Here is a 21007-nt window from a genome sequence, read left to right as displayed (position 1 = left end):
TTTTTTATTCAAAATTTATTTAAAAAAAATAAATAAAATTTTTATAAAAAAATATAAATATCATTGGCATCGAATTTGTAAATTTAAAAATTTATAAAAAGGTAATTTCCTATTTAATTAGTTTTTTTTGATGATAATCTTTCTTTTCGATAGCAGTGGTGGAAAATAATTTTACAATATCATTAATCAATGACATTGGTAATGCATGTTGAAGATTAACAATTATTGCAACAACAATTTCGGAATCTGGTTCAATCAATAATAATGATGATGCACCAACAGCACCACCCGTATGCATTGCAACATTATTAAATGGTGGTTCAGCAGCAAAAGCACGACAATTTTCATGACCATTTCGAATAACTGAAAATCCTAAACCATAACCACGTGATTTATCTTTTTGCCAATTTGGTGATGAATTTTCTAATGGTTTCCACATTTCATCAACAGTTGATCGTTGAAGATAACCTTTTCGACCATTAATTGGATCCGTACCCAAATAACTATACAGTAATAGATTACCAAATTGTAAAAGATCCGGTACATTGGATAATAAACCACCACCAGACCATTTATAACTATTATCAACATATGGTACATTTTGAATTTGACCATTATTCGGTTTTTTCGTATCACGATAATAATAACGTGAACGATTATAAATAATTTGTTCATTTTGATCCAAGTAAGTATTCAACAGACCAAGTTCATTACGAATAAATTTTTGAAATTCTTTAGCAAAATTTTTCGTTTCCATTTGGTTTTCCATAACGGCTGCCAACAATGTATAATCATATGTTGAATAATGAAATTTTGTTCCCGGTTTGACCACTTTTGGATAAATTTTGGAGAAAAGAGATTTAAATCAAGAAATGTTTTGGTTTTCAAGGGTAAAGACTTACCTAATGGATCATCTTTAAACAGTCGAAGACTATCGGTAACTGATGAAAAATAATCTTTTTGATAAACTTCTGGACAATCAAAATCGGTTTTTGTTTTATCCGTTTCTTCTTCTTTATAGGTACGTATACCGCTAAGATGTGCAGCTAATTGTCGTACAGTAATATCAACTTGTTCATTTTGCCATTGTTTTCGTGGGAATTGTCCATCATTAAGATAATTATAAATAGAATTATCTAAATCAATTTTTCGATCTTCAACCATTTTGGCTAACATTGTTGCTGTTATTGATTTTGAAATGGATGCAATACGCATAATAGTATCACGATGACAACGGACATTATTTTCGATATCAGCATAACCTTGTCCTTCAATCCATACTGGTCGACCTCGAACACTAATACCAATTACAAAACCCGGTACAGTTTGTTCAGTTTTCCATTGTAATAATCGTTGTCGACTTTTTCTGATTGCATCCGAATATAATTTTTCGGTTCTATCATTACCATCAACATCGATATTTTTACCGGGAATTTTTTCCGAAATCTGATCATCATTTGATTTAATGAAAGATTCGATATTTTTTTGACGTTTTTTCAATGAAACATAATCAGGATATTGATTTAGAAAACCATATGTAGAAAGGCTACCAAACGTAATCCATCCTATTGTTTTCCATGTTTGTCGAACGTTCATTGGGTAATTCTTATTCAGTTTGCTCGTTGACCAACCAAAAAAAATCAAAAACGATCCTTTCTATTGTCAAAAATCAAAAATCAACGATGGAAAAATGAAACCATCAAATGGAAAAATTGACCACAAATCAATCAAACAAAAAAAAACCTTGTCGATCTTCTTCATCAGCCACTACCTCTATCATAAATGAATGCTACTACGTTTCGAAGAAAAAAAATTGAAAACTTGAAAAAAAAAACATTCGATAACGTCCTATATGAACGGAGCGAAAGAATGTGCATTGAAAAAAAAAAATTTACGCAAAAAAGAAAAGAAACGCAAAACGAAAAATCGTTGCAAGCTTGAAAATTGAATTTTTTACTTTTTTTCGATTTTGAAAGTTTTTTCTTGATCTATCTTGATTGATTGATCGAAACATCCAAATATTGAACTTTTTTTATTAACGAATTTGGTTTGTATAATAATGATTCGAAGGAATGATTCCTGAACCAAAATCGAATCAATTTTCTTTCGAATGTGTGTTTTTTGCATGATGTATGATGTCGCTAGTGTTTGGCGAGTGTCTGTGTTGCATATATTCCGCTGAATATAGAGAATATAGGGGGCTTTTTTTTCTAATTTTTAATTTCGAATGTCAAGTTTGGTCGATTAAAAATTTTTATTAAAAAAAAATTTATTTTCCCATTTTATCAAACGAATCCAAGTAAGCTAAACAGTTTCAGTGTTGAGTCAGTAATTTTAATCAATGTTTTGTACCGTGTGTGTCCTGTTGTCAAATGTTTGAGGTGATCTCTGATGGTGGATCAGTTTGTCGATTCGTTTTTCCATTTTAACAAATTGATATTTTGTAACCAAATCTTTCTCTTTTTCGATGTTACTTTAGATGAATGATGGCCGAAATTCAAACAAATAACGTTTCGAATGAATCGTCAACAACATCATTTGTTGATATGATTGGTAATGTTGCTGAATCTTCTGCCATCAATGATAATGATAATGGTGATTGTGATGTGAATAATATCCATGGCCATCAAGAAATGAATTTTCAATTGGAAAACGATAATGATAATGATGATGATGATGATGAAATTGAAACTTCAAGCGATGATGATGATCAAGATCAAGATTTTGAATATCCATCCGATTTTGATCCAAATGAATATGAACCAATTGAATTTAATAAAGAACATAAACAACAAATGTTATTAATATTAAATATGATTATACCGGATCTGAATCCATTGACATCATTCAAATCAATTCAACATTCAAAGCAATCATCATCGCAAAAATCAACAAAATCATCATCAAATCAACAGCAAATTTTAGCCCGATTAACATGTTTAATACAATTTTTTAATGATTATTTTCGTCCACAAGAAATATGGCCATTATTAGATCGTTTGCCTGTTTGTATTCGAATGGATAAATCGGCAAAAATATTACAATTTGATTGGAAAGATAATATCAACAACAATGATAATGACGATGATGATGATGAAGAACTGCAAAGAAAATTACAAAAATTGAATAAATATTTTCATCGTTGGCTTTATCTATTCTATACATGTGATGAAATTATTGGTAAGTTTTTTATTTTGAATTGTTTTTAATTGAGCTAATTTTTGTTGAATTTTTTGCAGAATCCATTGATATTACAAATGAATCATCAACTACAAAACCATTTGAAATGTTTACCATAATGTTATTGAATATTTTTAATCATTTACGTGATATATTACCATCACAAATCCGGAAAATATTTTTAGAACAATGGTTTTTATTGGAAACATTTGAACAACGTTTTGAATGTTTTTTTCGTTATGATAAATTGTATCAAATGGTTATGCAACAATTAATACGTGAACGTTTATTATATCAATTGATACGTGAAAGACAATCATCAATGGAAAAACAATTCGAATTGAAATCAAAAGAATGTGATCAATTAAAATTACAATTATCATCAACCACATCATCATCATCCGCATCGATAATTGATAATAAAAAAACAATGTTGCGAAATAAATCGCAAATAATTACCGCTACAACCACTGCCAACAACAACAACATTCCGCAAACAATTTTATCATCAAATTGTCCATCGAATAAATTACCATCATCATTGTTGTCTCAATCGCATCAGCAACCTAAAAGTCAATTGAAATCGATTCTTTTGTCACAACAACAACAACAGCCAAAATCACCTGTACCATCAATAACAACATCGGAAAGTTGTTGTTCAAATAATGCATCAACATATAATAGTAGTGGTGGATCATCACCCGTTCAATCGAATTCAAATTCATTGCTGATATCATCGACTATGGATCAAACACAACGACAAATATCATCGCAAGATCCAAAACCAACATCATTGGAATTAGCTGAAGCAGTTGCAAATAAAATTCATCAAACAAGATGTACAACAAATAAAGCTAAAGCAATATCATCATCATCAACATCAACATCGATTGTAATATCGAATAAATCGAATGTTAAGGATTCTGAATATATTAATGGTTATATGGTTAGTGGTTTGTTTTGATTCTTTATTTTTGATTTGATTTTTAATCCTTTTGGTTTTTTTTTCTGATTTTTAAAAAAGGCACGACGAGGAAGACCACGTAAATTATCCGCACTAGATAATGATTTGGATTTGGATTATACATCATCATCATCATCAAAAACAAATACTGATCGTTCAAATAGTCAACAAAATAAAAAAGCACGATTAACTTTTAATATAAAACAACGTTCGATGAATGTTGATAATCGTCATAATCAACAACGATTACCATCATCATCATCATCAACAACAATGACAGCAGCAGCAAAAGATTCATTAATGCAATCAATACGACCACAACGTTCAAGATTTAAAATGAATCAATCATTATTGGAAGTAAAATCTTCGGTAGAAACAATGAATCAGAATAATTCGAATAATAATGGTAGAAATTCACAACAAAAATTACCAATATCGGTTAATGCTATTTCACAACAACAAAGCGGACCATTAAAACCGATTGTTAAAATGAATTCATCATCAACTGTGATTCGTTCGAAATCATTACTCGATTCAACGAGTAATAATAACAATAATAACAATGATAATAATGTGAAAACTACAAATGAAAAATCAAAAAGTTTTATTATAAAACCTTTATTGATAAAAACTGAATGTTTAGCTACTAACAATCAATCATCATCAACATCTTCGGTAACAGTGACATTGGAGAAAAAATTATCAAATGAATCAAATTATTGTTCTTCAACGACAACAACAACAACATTATTATCATCTGAAATTGATAATCTTTCATCATATTATCAAATTGATTCATTAACAAATCATTTTCAATGTCGATTATGTAATACCAATAATGATGATAATGGTGATAATCCAATGGATAATATGGATAAATTTCTTGAACATTTGGATAATAAACATTTAAAAACTGGTCAAATTTATCAATGTGAACAATGTTTGAAAATATTTTCAAATAAATATAGATTAAATCGTCATTTGTTGAGTCATACGGGTGAAAAACCATTCGAATGTGTATTTTGTCAACGTAATTTTTCACGTCGTGATAAATTAAATGAACATATTAAAGCAATACATGTTAGGAAAACATCGTTGGAAAATGAAAATTCCGATGCTATTGCTATGGCTAATATTCATAATAAGGATGATGATGATGATAATGAACAAGATTTACAGCCACCACCACCACCAACAACAGCACCGATGAAAACTTATGGAACAACAACAACGAATGGTACGAACGATGATGAAATGAAAAATTCACAATTTTCATCATTGAATGATGAAAAAAATTTTCCGTCTCAATCAGCGACAACATCGTGTGATTTGAATAATTCTTCTGTCATTGATAATAATAATGAAAATGGTAAACTTTCATCAACAACATCGACAATACCTACATCAACAACAACAACAACAACGGCAATGGAAATTGAAGAAATTTTAATCACCGATGATGATAGTGATAATTTGAACGCTTCTCTAACAAATAATGATGATGGTGGTGGTGATAATCATCATTCTACAAATATCTTGGATGATGATGATGATGACAAACAACAAGATCAAGATCAAGATGACGATGATTTAGATATAAAATCTAAAATTGAAGTTGCCGAATTAGATTGATTTGGATTGATTTAATTCAATTCATTATAAATATCATTTTATTATGTAAATTCTACCTAAATTTTTTATTTGTGAAAAAAAAAATTTTGGCTGTAATTAAAAAATTTTTTTTTTGTTTAATTATCAAACAAACAGAAAATAATAATAAAAAAATTATTCAAATTTTTGATTTTGGTTACAATTTTGTTTCAATTTCTGAACGACAACATGGTTGTTGTTGTTGTTGTTAATGTTGTTATCATTATTTTGATTATAATTTTTTTGATAAAAATTATAAAACATAATCCAAAATAGTATGGCATGTGCAATCATTGCATAAGCAAAAAATGGTTGAAATCCACAATCAATCCACAATGGTATCAGTGAATGAACGATAGCAATGGCAAATTGTAACATTTGTAATTGTGTTAGATAACGTTTCCACCAAAGATATGGTCGTAATCGTTCGCCAAATGCAGCCAAACAATAATAACTATACATAATGGTATGGACAAAAAGATTAATCAACGGTACGAATGCATTATGACCACCGGCACCAAATTTCAAACCGATCCATATACCCCATGGTACTAATGAATGATGTGTAACATGTAATGCTGATATTTGTTTGGATTTTTTTCGTAAAACAAAAAATATTGTATCAAGAAATTCAACCATTTTCAAAATCATTAACCACCATGATAGATTTAATAAATGTAAATTCCGATCCGTATAACGATAATCAACACGTTCACATATTATACTAAAATTTCCACCCGGTGGTATATATGTTAATTGACCACCATAATAAAAAAACCCGGCTGATAGTAAAACCATAAGGATATTATACAAAATAATTATTGATTTGATTTGCATCGGTGGACGATTTTTCATTATACGTGGTCCTAAACGTTTGACCACATAAATATAACAAAATATTATTGTCCATATTGGAAATGGTGATCCAAGTAATGGCCATTCAGATGTTCGTGGATCTTTATCCGAAATTAAAACCGAAAAATCAAATCAGTAATTTGAATGGAAAATAAGTTCCGAAATTCACACATACCACTTTTAGACATAAGCCATTGATATGGCCTGGTTAATGATTCCAACATTGTTTTTTGTTTCTGGATTCACTGGATCAGTTATTGAACAAAACGATCCAAATTTTGTTGAACAAACGAAAGAAATATTTCCGAAAGATGATAAGAATTGGAAAAGAAAAGTGTGTGCAATGAGATATTAGAACAACCAAAAAAACAAGTTTCTTCAACGGGTAAAAAAACGTCAAGAAAAATGCCAAAAAACGAAACGAAACGAAACGCATGGCATTCGTTTCGTTCCATTGTCATGCTTGATTGGATCATCATCATTGTAATAATGATAAAAATCGAAGAAGACGAAGTCTAACGAAGAAAGAAAAAAAAACTTGAAAATGATATTGCCAAATAGATTTAGAGAGAGAAAAGATAAGGGCAAAAATTGTTGTTGCTTGTTATCCATTGAGCCATAACTTTTCTGGATTCAATTTTTTTGGAATTCCTTCCGATCATACACACCGGTTAGAAAAATTTGATTCATTTTTGGTTCGATCATCATCAATCCGATTCGTTTATTGATTAACTTCTCGAATCAAATCCGAATCGGGAAGAAACATGGATTGATTTTTTTTTTTTTTTGGTACGTAGTAGAATCTTCATACGACAAGTTTTGATTGACACAAGTTAGTTAAGGTTTTTGTTGTTGTTGTTGTTGTTGCAATCGTCAAACTATAAGTCATTTGTCCTCGTTTCAATCAATAATGAATGGAATGGAATGAATGAATTGACAAAAGGCAAGGCAATATGTTTTTTTTTGTTTTGTCTTGTCTTGTCTTCAATGACACTTTGAAACACAACACATAACACTAACTTTGAAAATAATAATGATCAATAATTGGACATCAACTTCGACGAACCGGAAAAAAATTGACTCGATAACAGAACGACAAGAAAACGGAAAAAATATCACTAATCGATTTCATCATCAAACTAATCATGAAACTAGTCTTTCTCTTTCTCGCTAAACGAAGATAGAGCTCGAGACATGACAAATGATTATAATCATCGATCGGGCGTTAAAAAACACCTAATCCCTAATTGTCATAACAAACAAACAAAATAAAATAAGTTTATTATCTTTAAATTTAAAGAAAAAAAAATAAAAACTTGTGCTTATTATTATGGTGGTCATTAGGTATTTTGATTCAAAAAAAGAAAAACAAAATTCAAAAAAAAACAAAATCATTGGGAAAAAAACAGAAAGTTTCGAAAAACAAACGAAAAAAAATTGGCAAATATGTAGATTTTAGGTAAATAAAATTGGTAATGTGACTAGTTTTTGTTTGCAGGTTTGAAAAAAATTATCGAAGGGAAAAAAATTCTGAAATTCAAAAAATAAAAAGAAAAGCCATTATTCCATCAGTTCATCGGCTGTAAACGACAAAGAATTGCTTTCATATATGCTGCAGCTGATAATGCTGCATATGGTTGCCATTCTTTTTTTCTTGAACCATCTTTATAATCAGCAATACCACGAATAATTATATAACGATCTTTACGATTACCAAATATTGATTCAATAACAGTATCGAATTCAATATCAAATGCTTTGATACCGAATTTTAATGCAATATCTTGTCGTAATTGTTCATTGCCAACAGCTAATCGTCCTGAACCAACAGCACCGAAATGAATTTTTGGCATACCACGTTTTCGTGGATCATTTCGGTAGTTTTGGTCTTCATTTTCTGGTTCAGGATGTGCCATTTCAATCAAATCATTTGTACCGATTGACATATATAATTTATCAGTATTTTCATCAGGTCGCACGAATTCAAGATCATCACTTTCTTGTAAACGATTTCGTGCTTCTTCAATATATCGTTCCCATGATGGTTGACATTCATTATGATCATCTTGTTGTGTTTCATTATAAATTTGTCGAGCAATTTCCTGCAATTCCAATGATAATGGACACCAAAAACGATAATTAAATGAATCAACTGTTTGCAATTCTTTCCATGTTGAATTCGATGCATTCATCGGTTCATCGGGTGATGATCGTAATTTTTCACAATGTACATAGATAAAATCTGAACATGTTGGTGGTAATTGTCTTGGACGATTTTTATTCATTGAATTTGAATTTGAATGACCATTATTATTACCATGACCATGATCATTATGTCCACCATTATCACCGGCCAAATTGTTGATTGGTGATGATGATGCAGAATAATGATTTCGTCTTGGTGATGTCGATACAACAATATCACCAAGTCGTACATGTTGTTGATAATCAGTATAATGTGGAACACCACCACCGATACCAACCAAGAATACATATTCAACATGTTGAAATGTACCTGTTGTTTTTTGGTAATTAAGAAAAAAAATAGATCAGGTTAATTAATTGATTGATTGAAAATTAATTTCTTACCCAAAAGTCGTGTAGTTGTATTACCGGCAGCAATCATAGCCGAACGGCTATTACCAACAGCCGGTAATTTTGTAGCCACAACACGATGTTGTCCAATATTACCCAAAGTATAAACTTGATTCGGAATCACCTTCACCTTTATAACGAACATATGTATCTTTATTATCGATCATTGAATCGACAGCTAATTTTTCACAAAATTGTGCCGTTATTATTGCAACAGTTGGTTGTTGTGAACGGATAACTTTAGGCATTTGGCTAACACGTTTCACCTGTTGTTCATCACTAGTTACACGAATAACCTGACCAAGATCGGTTAAACGTGCAACACCTTTTGAACAAAGTTCATCAACTAAACGTTCAACATCTTCAGGGTTTGAACAGGTTGTACTATATAGAAAATTTTAAAAAAATATTAATTTTAAATTAACCGAAATCAATGGAAAAACTTACGCAGCAATATCAGGTAATGAAAGTGGATTTGGATAAGCCGATTCAATCATTTCACGAACTTTTTCTTCCGTTAATAATTGATTATAATGATGATGATGATTATTATTAGTATTCGAATTGTTTGAATCAAAATCCATTGCTAAAGAGAAAAATAAAAATGAAATTTTTTATCATTATTATTATGAAAGCTAAATAAAAACATCATCATCGAGGTTCAATAATTATTGTTCAATAAAGCAAATAATGTTCAATATGGATAAATCAATCAATCGATTGATTTTTTTAAAAATAGAATCAATTATTATCGATTTCCATCATCATTTGTGTTATTTTTGTTTTGTTTTTTTTTATGGAGAAGCAAAAAAAGAGGTTATTTATTTATTATTATTGTGATCAATGTGATTAAATGAAATCAATGATCAAATGGAACAAAAAAATTGAGAAAAAAAATCAAAGCAAGCATTCATTCATCAATTTGGAACTTGTTCATTCTCACACTTTTCAAACCAATCGATGATGTTATTAATTATACAGCCACACACACACATCATACCATTGTACTAATCATGTGTTTTCGAGCAAAAATAAAAATTCGTGATCAATTTGACCGCGCTTACAAAAAAAAAAAGAAAGCAACACCATCGGTGTTATTTGACAGACAAAGACATCCATAATTTGTAGAAATTAAAGCCTTTTTCCTTTTTTGTTTTGTTTTTCTTTAACATCACTATTGATTATTTTAGACACACACACACACCACACTATTATTATTAGGAAAAAAGAAAAGCAAAACATTTTTCTTCAATGATCATAAGCTTTTTATATCAAATAGGCTTATTGATGAATGATGATGATAATCTTTTTGTTTCAAAAATATTAAATGGCTTGTTTTTTTTTGATGGCAAAATATATCTTGCTAACTGATGGTTAAATATTCATAGCATCATGCCTAAGCTTTCTAGCATATCATATATTTTTGGTCGACGAAAAGAAAAACACTAAGAAATTTTACCATCATTTGATTGGTGTTGTTGTTGTTGTTGGTGATAATCTTTTTCATCAATAATTTTTCGTTTAGGTTTGACCGGTGGTGGTGTTGTTGACCAACAACAAGGTTTCGATGAGATTCGTAACCTTTTGGTCATATCATTAATTTCATTAATACAATCTATTAGTAAATCATATGATGATGATAATGATTCTTTGGGTTTTTCATAATCTACAAAGAGTGATGAACGAATCATTCGAATGATTTTATCATTTTACAAACAGGAAAAAAAATCTTCAAAATTCAAATCCAAACATTTCATTACTTACATGAACGTTGTGATGTTGATGTTGATGATGATAATGGTCGTTCAAATGGTTCATCAATTTGTTTTACCTCCAATTCAATACGTATTAATGGCCTATACATTGGTTGTTGCATTGTTTTCATTAATTTCATTATAAAACCAACATAATTTTTTGGAAAATCTTTTGGATCAACCAATTGACGAAAAAATGATTGTGCACATTGTAAATAATTTTGATCTTTGTTGTTGCCATTGCCATTGACATTGATGCCGTTACCATTATTCAAATAATGATGATGATCATCATCATCCTGATTCTCATGATCATGATCAAACCAGAATCGTAATTCACGTGATTCTTGTTGATGAACATTTGTTATAGCATTGACCAGAAATACTTTGAATGCAAGACGTAAATCAAATTTTTTCGTAAATTGTTGTGATTGTGATTGAGCAATTTGTTTATTAATAATAATTCCTTGATGTTGACCACCGGCAATATGATGAACATTTTGTTGATCTTGTAATTGTCTACGATCAATACGTTCAACACGTAATATTGTATGATCTAATTCTTTTTTTAATGGTGTCATCATTATTAAATCTAAAAAAAAGGTTAACCAGATTAAAACATTATAAAAAAACCAAATCAACTTACCTGGTTGCTGTTGATGATCATCACCACCATTATGATGATCATGATGATGGCCATTAACACCGTTAGTTTTTACCATTGTTGGTGGTGGTGGTGATCGATGTTGTGATCCACCATTCGATGATGATAATTCTGATGATGATTTTTGAATCGATTCGATTCCGTTTGTTGCCATTATTTTATTTTATTTCAAGAAAAAAGGAATGTAATTTTCAAACGAAGGACAGCAGCAATGGATTATATTTGGACCAAAAAAAATTTGTTTAAAAAGATTCATAAACAAAGCTCTTGACATTCGTTAAATAATTATCTTATTCTGAAAACAAAAAATTAGCAGAAAAGAAAATTAGTTAAATTGTCATCAATCAATCAAACGATAAAACGATAAAAAAATGTCATTTCTTTTCAAAGAAAAATAATTATCATAATGATGATGATGATGATGATATCAACCTTATGAATGACAACAAAAACAAAAAAATGAAGAGATTTTTTCTTCCCTTATTTTTTTTGCCGTTATTTTGGTTGTTTGTCAGTTATTCATTATGTGTCGATGTTGTTGTTGTTGATGTTCGATGATTGTTTGTTTGCAAAACCATATTTGGGTTTTTCAAATGTTTTTTTCATTTGAATCCGGCTTTCTCTCTCTCACTCTAGGCTCGATTATTATATCCCGAAAATGGTAAAATCCTCTTCTTTTTTTTTGAAAACAAAAAGATCTTATTCTCTCTCTCTCTCTCTTTCTATATATAGTGGATTTTGATTTGATAATAATAATAATAATATTATCCATATAAACATGATAAACGGATAATAAATAAATAATAATGATGTTTAACTATGGTTTGAAACAACAACAACAACAACAAAAATGGATTGTGACACACACACACACACACACGACCCAGAAAACGATCAAAGGATCAAAAACAAAAACAAAAAACATTCATATCAAGTGTGGAGGCAGGCAGTTGTAATTCAATTATGTAACAAAAATAACATTAAGGCAAAAAACACAAGCATCATCTTCATCTTCGTTCGTCCATATTTTTCGGGACAAAAAAATAATCGATTAACCGAATCGGTTTATTTATCATTGTTCGGTTATTTCTCATATATAATCGGATTAATCGGATCAGATCAATAACATCATCAATCAATGATTGATCAATGTGTAATCCGATGACATTTTGTATGTAATTTGAATTTTCGTGTTTTTTTTGTTTCATTTTTGGTTTAAGAAAAGAAAAAACAAAAACAAAACAAAAACAAAAAAGATTTTATGGTCAAAATTGACCTAAATTTTTTTTTCTCAAATGAAAATCATTGAAAACAAACCTGGTCAAACGATATTCAAAAGAATTTTTTAAAAATTGCAAAATTTAAAACAAAAAACCAAAACTAACCAACCAAGTAATCATATTTCGGGGTCAAATAACACACACACACAAAACACAGAAAAATGAAATTAATTGCAAACAAACATTGTTGGATACAATGTTTTTTTGTTTGTTAACAAAAATATGATTGTTTATTATTTCAAACAAAACAAACAATGAAAACAAAAACTTTAAGAAAAAGATAATCATCATCAACGATGATGATTATGATATTCATATCATCATCATCATTACATCATCATCAGGTAAACATACAGAAGAAAAAGAGACATTACCTTTTTGTTCTTTGTTTGTCAAATTGAATTACAATCAGTCAGAAAACGATAAAAAATTCATAAAGTTTTTTTAAAAATGACGTTTGGTTTCACAATATTTGATTGATTCGATTTTTGGTTAATTTTTTCCGCAGATGAAAAAATGGAATTTTTTAATCGAACATTTTTTTCAAATCGCAAAAACAAAACAAACAAATGAGGAAAAAGTTCGTTAAATAATTTACACAAAGAAAAAAATGTTAATGCAGGTGACCATTGCCATGGTCACCTGGGTTTATTTACATTTTGGTTGTTTGTTTATTCAAAAAATTTGAATTTACATTCAGATGTACATTCAATCATTCAATGCCTCGTGTGTCATTGGCCTCGAAGTGTTTCAAACAAAACAAATATTGTTTTTGATTCATTTACATAAACGTATTTGCTTATTACCTGCATATTGTTTTAAAACTTGAAAAAAAAATCTTTTCCGGGATAAACACCATTCAAAAGAGAGAAATAAATTTTGTTGCTGCTTTTGTTTGTTGAAAATCGATGGTATCGATCATCATTATCGATCAATGATTGATTGATTGATTGATTGATTGGAAATCTGACAATAATCATCATCATCATCATCATTGTTTGTTTGTGATGGTCATGGTCATCATCAGATATTTTCAAAAAAAAGAGAACACAAAAAAAACAATGAAAAATCCTATCTACCTACCAATCAATCAATCAATCATCGATATTAAAAAAAATATCGATAGTGTCGATATGAAGAATATCGATTGACAACAAAAAATTCGAATCATTTCCGAAAACAAAACCTAAAACCAAAAAGCAAAAAGCAATCATGCAAATCAAAAAAAAAAGTTAATTTTATTTTTTTTCGTTAAATTTGATTTGAAAACTGTCAATCAATCAGTTCATCATTAATAAATAATAATAATAGGGTAGGGTTAATTTTTATAATAATAATCTCCCTTCCTTCCTTCATTCTTCGGTTGATAAATCGACTGTGAAGAACTGAAAACAAAACAATTAACCCTATGTTCATTAATGAAGTACAAAAAAAATTCGTATTTCTTTTTTTACAAATATAAACATTGATGATAAATATAATTATAGCATCATCATTATTATTTGAAAAGGGGAAAAAACATTGTTTATTTTCCTTTAAAAAAAATGTCGTGTAGTAAAATGTTTTGTTTATTGTTTTTACTTAATGGATGATGATGATAATGATGTCTTAATCTAATAATGTCATCATCATTATGGATGGCCAACAACAACAACAAAAACAAAATATCAATCGAATCAATTAGCTGAAAATGACATGTTCACGATTCAAGATTTTTATCAAACAAATAAAATGTGATAGTCGTGAAAACAAAATCCAGAGCAATTTCATCAACAACAAAAACGAAAAAAAAATCTCATGGTCATTTCCTTATCCTTATTTTATCAATCAAGGATTCATCAATTTTTTTCGTAAATAGAAAGTGTGAACAAAACAAAATCGAATAATGTTCAATGTTTTTTTTCATCATCAAAGGTCCATTGTTTTCAATATTCTTATCATCAGCAAAAACATCAACAACAACAACAAAATGATTGTTATTTTTTTCGGATATCTTCTTGAAATCGCAAAAATATCATCATTTAATAATAACAACAACAACAATGATTTACAAAGACACACACACAGAGATCGTTAATGTGTTTCTTCTTCTTCTTCTTCAATATTCATTCTAAATATAGCAAATTAGTTCATTGAATTTGATGGTTATTTGACAATGAGAAAAAAGTTTGTTTGTTTCTTTCACACAAACACATAAACAACTTACTTATAGAATCGTAGAATTTGTTTGGGTGAAAAAATTGAAGGGATTCTTTTGGCTAAAAATATTACCGGAAAGATTTTCTTTGATGCACACACAAAACAAAACAAGAAAAATAAACAAAATCGAAACCAAACTGAAAGAATTTTTAAAAGTTTTTCTCAAATCTTTCTCATACCAAAACAAACCAACAAAACAAACAAAACATTACCCATTGGACAGAATTGAGCAATGAGAGAAAAAGATGGATAATTTTTTTTTGCTTATCAATCTGATAATGATTATATTTTATTGGTTCGTTGTCAAGGGATCTTTTTTATTTGATAACAACAACGATCGATCGATCTACATTTTACAATCATTTCATCATTTTAGACTAAATAAACTAAACTAAAAAGTAAACTAAATAACTGATGATAATAACTGATGATGATTCTATGAATACCATGACAACATTGTTTTTTGATAATGGATTTTTAGTGGTAAACATTCTAACCACAACAACAACAACAAAAAATTGAAACAGGTGCCATAATTTAGTCGTCAGGCATATCAAAACACAAAATATATAAGGCCATAAATAGTGATTATATAAAAAAATGTGAATGTGAATCACATTTTGGAAAAACAAAAAACAAAGCAAAACTAAATTTCAAAAACCTGTTGAACAATGATGATGATAATAATGGGACACAATAATGATGGTTAATGAACAAATGTTACACACACATACACACCCAAAAGCCAAATATAAAAAAAAGGCTAGGTGTAGGCGTCCAAGTTCAGGTGATGATGATGATTATGGAAACAAAAAAAACAATGATTCTGGTTCCATAATCATCATTATTGATTGAACTTTTTGGACACAACGAAAGAGAGAAAGTGGAAATTTGATTAACCGTTAGAAATTGTATTATTTAGTTTTTTTTGGGCGAAACACATTGAGTGTGTGCTATATGGAAAAACATTTCGTTAAACAAAACAAAAAATGGGCAGAACAAAACACAATCATTTTTGGCTGTTGTTTCAAGTTAATTATGACGAATGAATATTTTTGCAAACAACAGCCATATCAAACAACAAAACAACAGCCATATATATTATTCATAACAAATTTGAAACAAACTAAATCCTGGAATACACATAGATAGTTTTTCTGCATTTTGTTTCCAAAGTTACCAATAGAAAGAAACTTTTTTTGAAAAAAAATGACAATTGCAAATCAATTGTGCAATATCTGTTTGTTGTCGTAGCAAAATTGAAGAAACTGTAAATAGACTTACCTCTATATTTTTATTAAGTTTTGTTTTACGTTTTGAAAATGAAATTTGAAAAAATGTCACCCATAAAGCTTGTCACACAAGCACACAAATTGTTCAATGTCAACCCTTTGTTGGTTACAATTTTGTTCTTTTTTGGATTCTGACGTTTATCAATGACGTTTGAAGATTTTTTTGATACGTTCCAGATGCGCGTTTGTTGTGTTATCGATAACAATTATTGTTTATTGGGCCAAAAATTTCATTATTGTTTTTTTTGGAAAAACATCTGCAAAAACAACAACAGCGAAAACAAAATATCATCGTTGTTGTGGTCGATATTTGAAGGTGATGATGATGATGATAATATCAAACACACCAAACAGAAACAAACAGATGCTCCAAAAAAAAAGTTGTTCAGAAAATAATCATGATGCTGGTGTGATACATATGTTGATTATTGATGTTTTGGATAATTGCCTGTTTTGGAATAAACAAATTTCTGTTGATATCAATGATGATGATAGGGATGTTTTCTTGCTTGTCGTTCACAACAAATTGATTATTTTTTTGGGTATATCTTTCGATTAATTTTAATGATTTTTGATTTCAAAAAACCAAAAATCAAAATGTTGTTATTGTCGATTTGAGTTGAGCTGAATTCGATTGAAATATTCGAATAGAGATGACTCAGATGATTCTTTATAAAATACTGAATACGTTCATTTTACGTTTTTGATTCGTTGATCCATCGTTCGAAATGATGTTTTTCTCAAATGAAATTCATCAAAAAAAAACCTTGATTATAAAAACGATCATCATTTGGGAAATTGATTTGGAAAAAAATGGGTTGATGATGATGGTTTTATTTTGAATTTTTTCTTCAATTGTGTGCACCAGAAAATATATTTTTAAAAAACGACAAACCCAAAACAATGGTGGATTATTTTTTTTTTTTTCGGAAGAAAATTTTCAAAATTAATGACGAATGATAATAACGATGATGATGATGATGATTAAAATTGAACCAGGCAGGTAAGCACAGGCAGGCAGGCAGGTAAAACGATTAACAATTTAAATAATCCACCATTCAAAAAATTCAAATCAATATTGTTGTTGTTGTTAGTTTGTCGCATGACTCATACAAACTAAAAGTCAGAAATGAAAAAAAAACAAAACAAAACAGACGAAGAAACTTATCCCGCCGTAATAGCATCCTACATTTTGAAATGTTGTTGATGATGAAAATGATGTTTTTCTCTTCTCTTTTTCTCTCTCTCAATCATTCGACTAACTGTAAATTTGAAAGTATTTTCATTTTGCCATCAAATTTCATTCATTGCATTTTCAATGATGTCCATTCAATCCATTTTCTCTTTTTGATGGTTGCAGTTGTTTTAGGGGTTTGTCATCGTTTGAATAACACAACAGTTATACCTTTGTATTATTATTATTGTTTGGTTGATTGGTTTGTTGATGGTTTAGTTGAATTGACGATTGATTTTGATTTGTTGATGATGACTTGATGACTGGATGACGATCATTATTCAACAACAAACAAACGAACAAACAAAAAATGATGTAAATTAATTTGAAAGGAAAAAAGAGAGATGCTCAAAAGAATCAAATCAAAATGAATGGAAATTTTGGCTTATTCTGCAGTTGCTGCTAGTTGTTGTTTCATTGAATAAAGATTCATCGAAGAATGTGATTCATTCGGGTTGGAAAATGATTCAATTCATTTGAGAATGGATATTGGGTAGTAGTGGTGGTGGCTTTCATCAATTCGCGATTGTGAATTTTTCGGTGGGTTCACAGTTAAGTGATGTAAATATAGAATCCACATTTGGAAAGTTCATTTTCCTGGTTTTGCATTTTGGGTGTTCAGACAGAGAGAGAGAGAGAGAGAGAGAGAGTGGGATACCCATCATCACCAAACACCAGAAAATGTTATCTGGGTATATATTTGGGTGGTGGTGGTAGTGGACGAAATTTTTGGCAAACATTGCTGCTTCTGTTGTTTGATATATGAAAATCACATGGACGATTCGATTCAATTTGATATGATTTCGGCCATTTAAGAAGAAAATAAGGGTATCTCCCACACACACACAAAAAAAACTTATTTCATCAAACATGAGGCTTTTGACCTGATTTTGCTCGCCATACTGGTCAGAAGAAAAAAACATGATGATGATCGGTCATTATTGAAATTCATTCATTCATTCAATCAATCAAGAAAAAACAGCTGTCCATAACCATGAAATAAAAAAAACGTAAAAGTTTTTTTTTGGTTGTTTTCTGGGTTGATTTTCGGTTTTTCGTTTTTTGCTGGTTTTTTCATCATTCGTTTTGGTTGATCCACCCAGAAAAATGTTGCATTTTCGAAACAATGTTTTTTGTTGTTTCATTCGCGGTTGATTAGATTCGATAATTATGATGATGATATCGATAGGAAAAAAGTGGTAATTTTGATTCAAAAACTTTGAAAATTAAAAAAAAAATTTTGTTTTCGCGAACCATTCGAAATATCCGGTTCTTTGTTTACAATTTCATTTGTGCCATCTATCGAATTCGAATCGAACATAATTTGCATTTAATATCTTGGAAATTAGATGGCGCTAAATGCAAATGAATATTATGGTTATAATGCGCCGACTCATTTCGATAAAAAAAAAAATTCTGGCGTGTCATTCTCTGTCACAATGTGTGTTTGTGATGTTTGTGTGATGCAAATTGCCAATTAACAAAAATTCATTATCAAATCAATTTTTGAAATTTTTTTTCACTTTTTAATTTCTATTTTTTTTCATATAAAAATTATTTGAAGCAAAACATTAAAAATCTTTTTTTCCAAATCATCAAAGATGCCTGTCATTCATGTTGAAAATGATGAAACATTTTTAAATCATTTAAGCCATAATGGAATTGTTGTTGTTGATTTTACTGCCAGTTGGTAAGTGCCATTAAATGTTTTCACTGCTGTCATAATTATAAATTAATTTTTTTTTTCAAAATGGAAAAACATCAAATCAAAGGTGTGGACCTTGTCAACGTATTGCACCGGTATTTGAACGTTTATCACAAGAATATTCGGCTCGTGGTTTAAAATTTTTAAAAGTTGATGTTGATGAATGTCCGGATACAGCACGTAATAATAATGTACAGGCAATGCCAACATTTATTTTCTTTAAAAATTTGGTTGCTATTCATCGTATGCAAGGTGCTGATCCAACAAGTTTAGAAACAAAAATACGTGAACTGGTTAATTCACAAGAAAATATGGCTACAGCATTAGCTGAATCTGGTGTTGCCGGTTTTATGGATTTATCATCATTCATTAATAAATCACAATCCGAATGTTTGAATGAATGTGATAAAAATAATCTTGGTCATGCATTATTACCCGGTTCAGGATTTTATCTACAATCTGATTGTGATGAACAACTAATTATAAATTTGGCATTTAATCAACCGGTAAAAATTCATTCGCTAAAATTAACAGCACCAGCATCAAATGGTCCAAAACATTTGAAATTATTTATTAATCAACCACGTACATTAGATTTTGATCAAGCAAGTACAATGCAACCAATTCAAACTATTGATGTTCAAGTTGATGATTTGATTAAATCAAATCCGATACCATTACGTTTTGTTAAATTTCAAAATGTACAGAATTTAATTGTAAGTTTCCTTTTCTTCTGTTTTATCATTTGATTAAAATTTTTAACCCTTCTTTTTTTTCCAATATCCCATACATATCCATAGATATTTGTTGAAAATAATCAATCAGGTACTGATTGTACACGTATCGATAATATACAATTAATTGGTCAAACAGTAAGCAATACAAATATGTCTGAATTTAAACGTATTGCAGGTAAAAAAGGTGAAAGTCATTAATTGAAAAAAATGATAAGAATAACCATGCAAAACATTGTTTGCACAACAAAAATGTAATCTTTTCTTTAAAAAAAAAGATAATTCAAATTTTATGATGAAATAAAATTTTTGTCAATTTTGAAGGAAATCCAATAGTCTTTTCTTTTGTTGAGTATAAAATGAATAAACAAACAAACAAACGATAAACATTACCAGTATCTTTATACTTGTAAATATCAAATCTGTAAATCTTGTTGTTGTTGTTGTTGTAATATTTATCGGGATTTATTTCCCGGACGATCGTGCAATGAATTGTTAAGATGATGATGATGATCATATCTGGATTAATCTAAATGATGACAAGAAAACAAACATACAATTCTGATCATCTGTGTTTGGAAAATGTAAATGTAATCAAAATTTTTTTCGATGAATCAATTTTGGTTAATGGAAAAACGTCTCTTCATTTGTATGAATGACGTGAATGATTTTCATAAGGGCTGTTCTGTTTTGAATTTTGGATATTGCGATCACTCCAGAAATCAATGTTGTTGCTTTTCGTTTTTTTTTCTAAAGTTTGATTTGGTTGTTCTATATAGACGTGCGCAACAATTCGTTTGGATTCTTTTTTTTGTAATCTTCTCTAATAATAATCATCATCATCAGATTGTTGGTTTCACGGTGTTTTTCCAACAAAAATGCCCATGTGCAATTTTTCTGG

At 29.3% G+C, this 21007-nt stretch overlaps 5 protein-coding genes across 6 annotated transcripts; 2 read left to right on the top strand and 3 right to left on the bottom strand.

Moving 5' to 3' along the window:
* Positions 1 to 90: 90 nt before the first annotated feature.
* Positions 91 to 1764, bottom strand: LOC113794822 (serine beta-lactamase-like protein LACTB, mitochondrial). Its single transcript, XM_027344963.2, has 2 exons — positions 903 to 1764; positions 91 to 831 (listed from the first exon to the last, which is right to left on the bottom strand). Exons 1-2 carry the CDS (start codon positions 1594 to 1596, stop codon positions 110 to 112), a joined length of 1416 nt encoding a protein of 471 aa, XP_027200764.2. The 5' UTR covers positions 1597 to 1764; the 3' UTR covers positions 91 to 109.
* A 113-nt stretch (positions 1765 to 1877) lies between these two features.
* LOC113794804 (uncharacterized) lies at positions 1878 to 5945 on the top strand. 2 transcript variants are annotated; one of them, XM_075823794.1, is made up of 4 exons: positions 1878 to 2047; positions 2480 to 3180; positions 3240 to 4126; positions 4205 to 5945. In XM_075823794.1, exons 2-4 carry the CDS (start codon positions 2484 to 2486, stop codon positions 5774 to 5776), a joined length of 3156 nt encoding a protein of 1051 aa, XP_075679909.1. In that variant the 5' UTR covers positions 1878 to 2047; positions 2480 to 2483; the 3' UTR covers positions 5777 to 5945. The 2 variants fall into 2 exon arrangements, with proteins under 2 accessions (XP_075679909.1, XP_075679910.1); XM_075823795.1 differs by having other exon boundaries at positions 1878 to 2299.
* Positions 5800 to 7635, bottom strand: LOC113794805 (very long chain fatty acid elongase AAEL008004-like). The gene is made up of 3 exons (XM_075823805.1): positions 7318 to 7635; positions 6825 to 7164; positions 5800 to 6750 (listed from the first exon to the last, which is right to left on the bottom strand). The coding sequence occupies exons 2-3, from the start codon at positions 6871 to 6873 to the stop codon at positions 5930 to 5932; spliced, it is 870 nt and encodes a 289-aa protein (XP_075679920.1). The 5' UTR covers positions 6874 to 7164; positions 7318 to 7635; the 3' UTR covers positions 5800 to 5929.
* A 276-nt stretch (positions 7636 to 7911) lies between these two features.
* LOC113794821 (uncharacterized) lies at positions 7912 to 18623 on the bottom strand. Its single transcript, XM_075823796.1, is given in 8 exon segments — positions 7912 to 9164; positions 9239 to 9354; positions 9356 to 9628; positions 9692 to 9830; positions 10704 to 10910; positions 11009 to 11590; positions 11645 to 11957; positions 16426 to 18623. Coding segments are annotated over 7 exon segments (2436 nt in total). The 5' UTR covers positions 11817 to 11957; positions 16426 to 18623; the 3' UTR covers positions 7912 to 8217.
* A 468-nt stretch (positions 18624 to 19091) lies between these two features.
* LOC113794823 (thioredoxin-like protein 1) lies at positions 19092 to 20434 on the top strand. The gene is made up of 3 exons (XM_027344964.2): positions 19092 to 19357; positions 19440 to 20088; positions 20173 to 20434. Exons 1-3 carry the CDS (start codon positions 19269 to 19271, stop codon positions 20305 to 20307), a joined length of 873 nt encoding a protein of 290 aa, XP_027200765.1. The 5' UTR covers positions 19092 to 19268; the 3' UTR covers positions 20308 to 20434.
* Positions 20435 to 21007: the final 573 nt, after the last annotated feature.

Source organism: Dermatophagoides pteronyssinus, unplaced genomic scaffold, assembly GCF_027571235.1.
Source record: "Dermatophagoides pteronyssinus isolate colony J.1.1.1.1 unplaced genomic scaffold, Derpt_VIB-CSIC_2022.12 sq0037, whole genome shotgun sequence".
NCBI classification, from domain to species: domain Eukaryota; kingdom Metazoa; phylum Arthropoda; class Arachnida; order Sarcoptiformes; family Pyroglyphidae; genus Dermatophagoides; species Dermatophagoides pteronyssinus.
Note: the sequence above shows the minus strand (reverse complement) of the source record. Positions and strands in the feature narration are given on the sequence as shown.

Bases quoted from the DNA above. Each gene is read 5' to 3' on its own strand.
- LOC113794822 (XM_027344963.2), bottom strand. From the start codon at position 1,596: ATGAACGTTCGACAAACATGGAAAACAATAGGATGGATTACGTTTGGT. The intron at 832-902 runs GTAAGTCTTTAC...TTTATCCAAAAG, and splicing joins GTTTAAAGATGATCCATTAG to TGGTCAAACCGGGAACAAAA.
- LOC113794804 (XM_075823794.1), top strand. From the start codon at position 2,484: ATGATGGCCGAAATTCAAACAAATAACGTTTCGAATGAATCGTCAACA. The intron at 3,181-3,239 runs GTAAGTTTTTTA...AATTTTTTGCAG, and splicing joins TACATGTGATGAAATTATTG to AATCCATTGATATTACAAAT. The intron at 4,127-4,204 runs GTTAGTGGTTTG...TTTTTAAAAAAG, and splicing joins AATATATTAATGGTTATATG to GCACGACGAGGAAGACCACG.
- LOC113794805 (XM_075823805.1), bottom strand. From the start codon at position 6,873: ATGTTGGAATCATTAACCAGGCCATATCAATGGCTTATGTCTAAAAGT. The intron at 6,751-6,824 runs GTATGTGTGAAT...TTTCGGATAAAG, and splicing joins ATGGCTTATGTCTAAAAGTG to ATCCACGAACATCTGAATGG.
- LOC113794823 (XM_027344964.2), top strand. From the start codon at position 19,269: ATGCCTGTCATTCATGTTGAAAATGATGAAACATTTTTAAATCATTTA. The intron at 19,358-19,439 runs GTAAGTGCCATT...ATCAAATCAAAG, and splicing joins GTTGATTTTACTGCCAGTTG to GTGTGGACCTTGTCAACGTA. The intron at 20,089-20,172 runs GTAAGTTTCCTT...ACATATCCATAG, and splicing joins AAAATGTACAGAATTTAATT to ATATTTGTTGAAAATAATCA.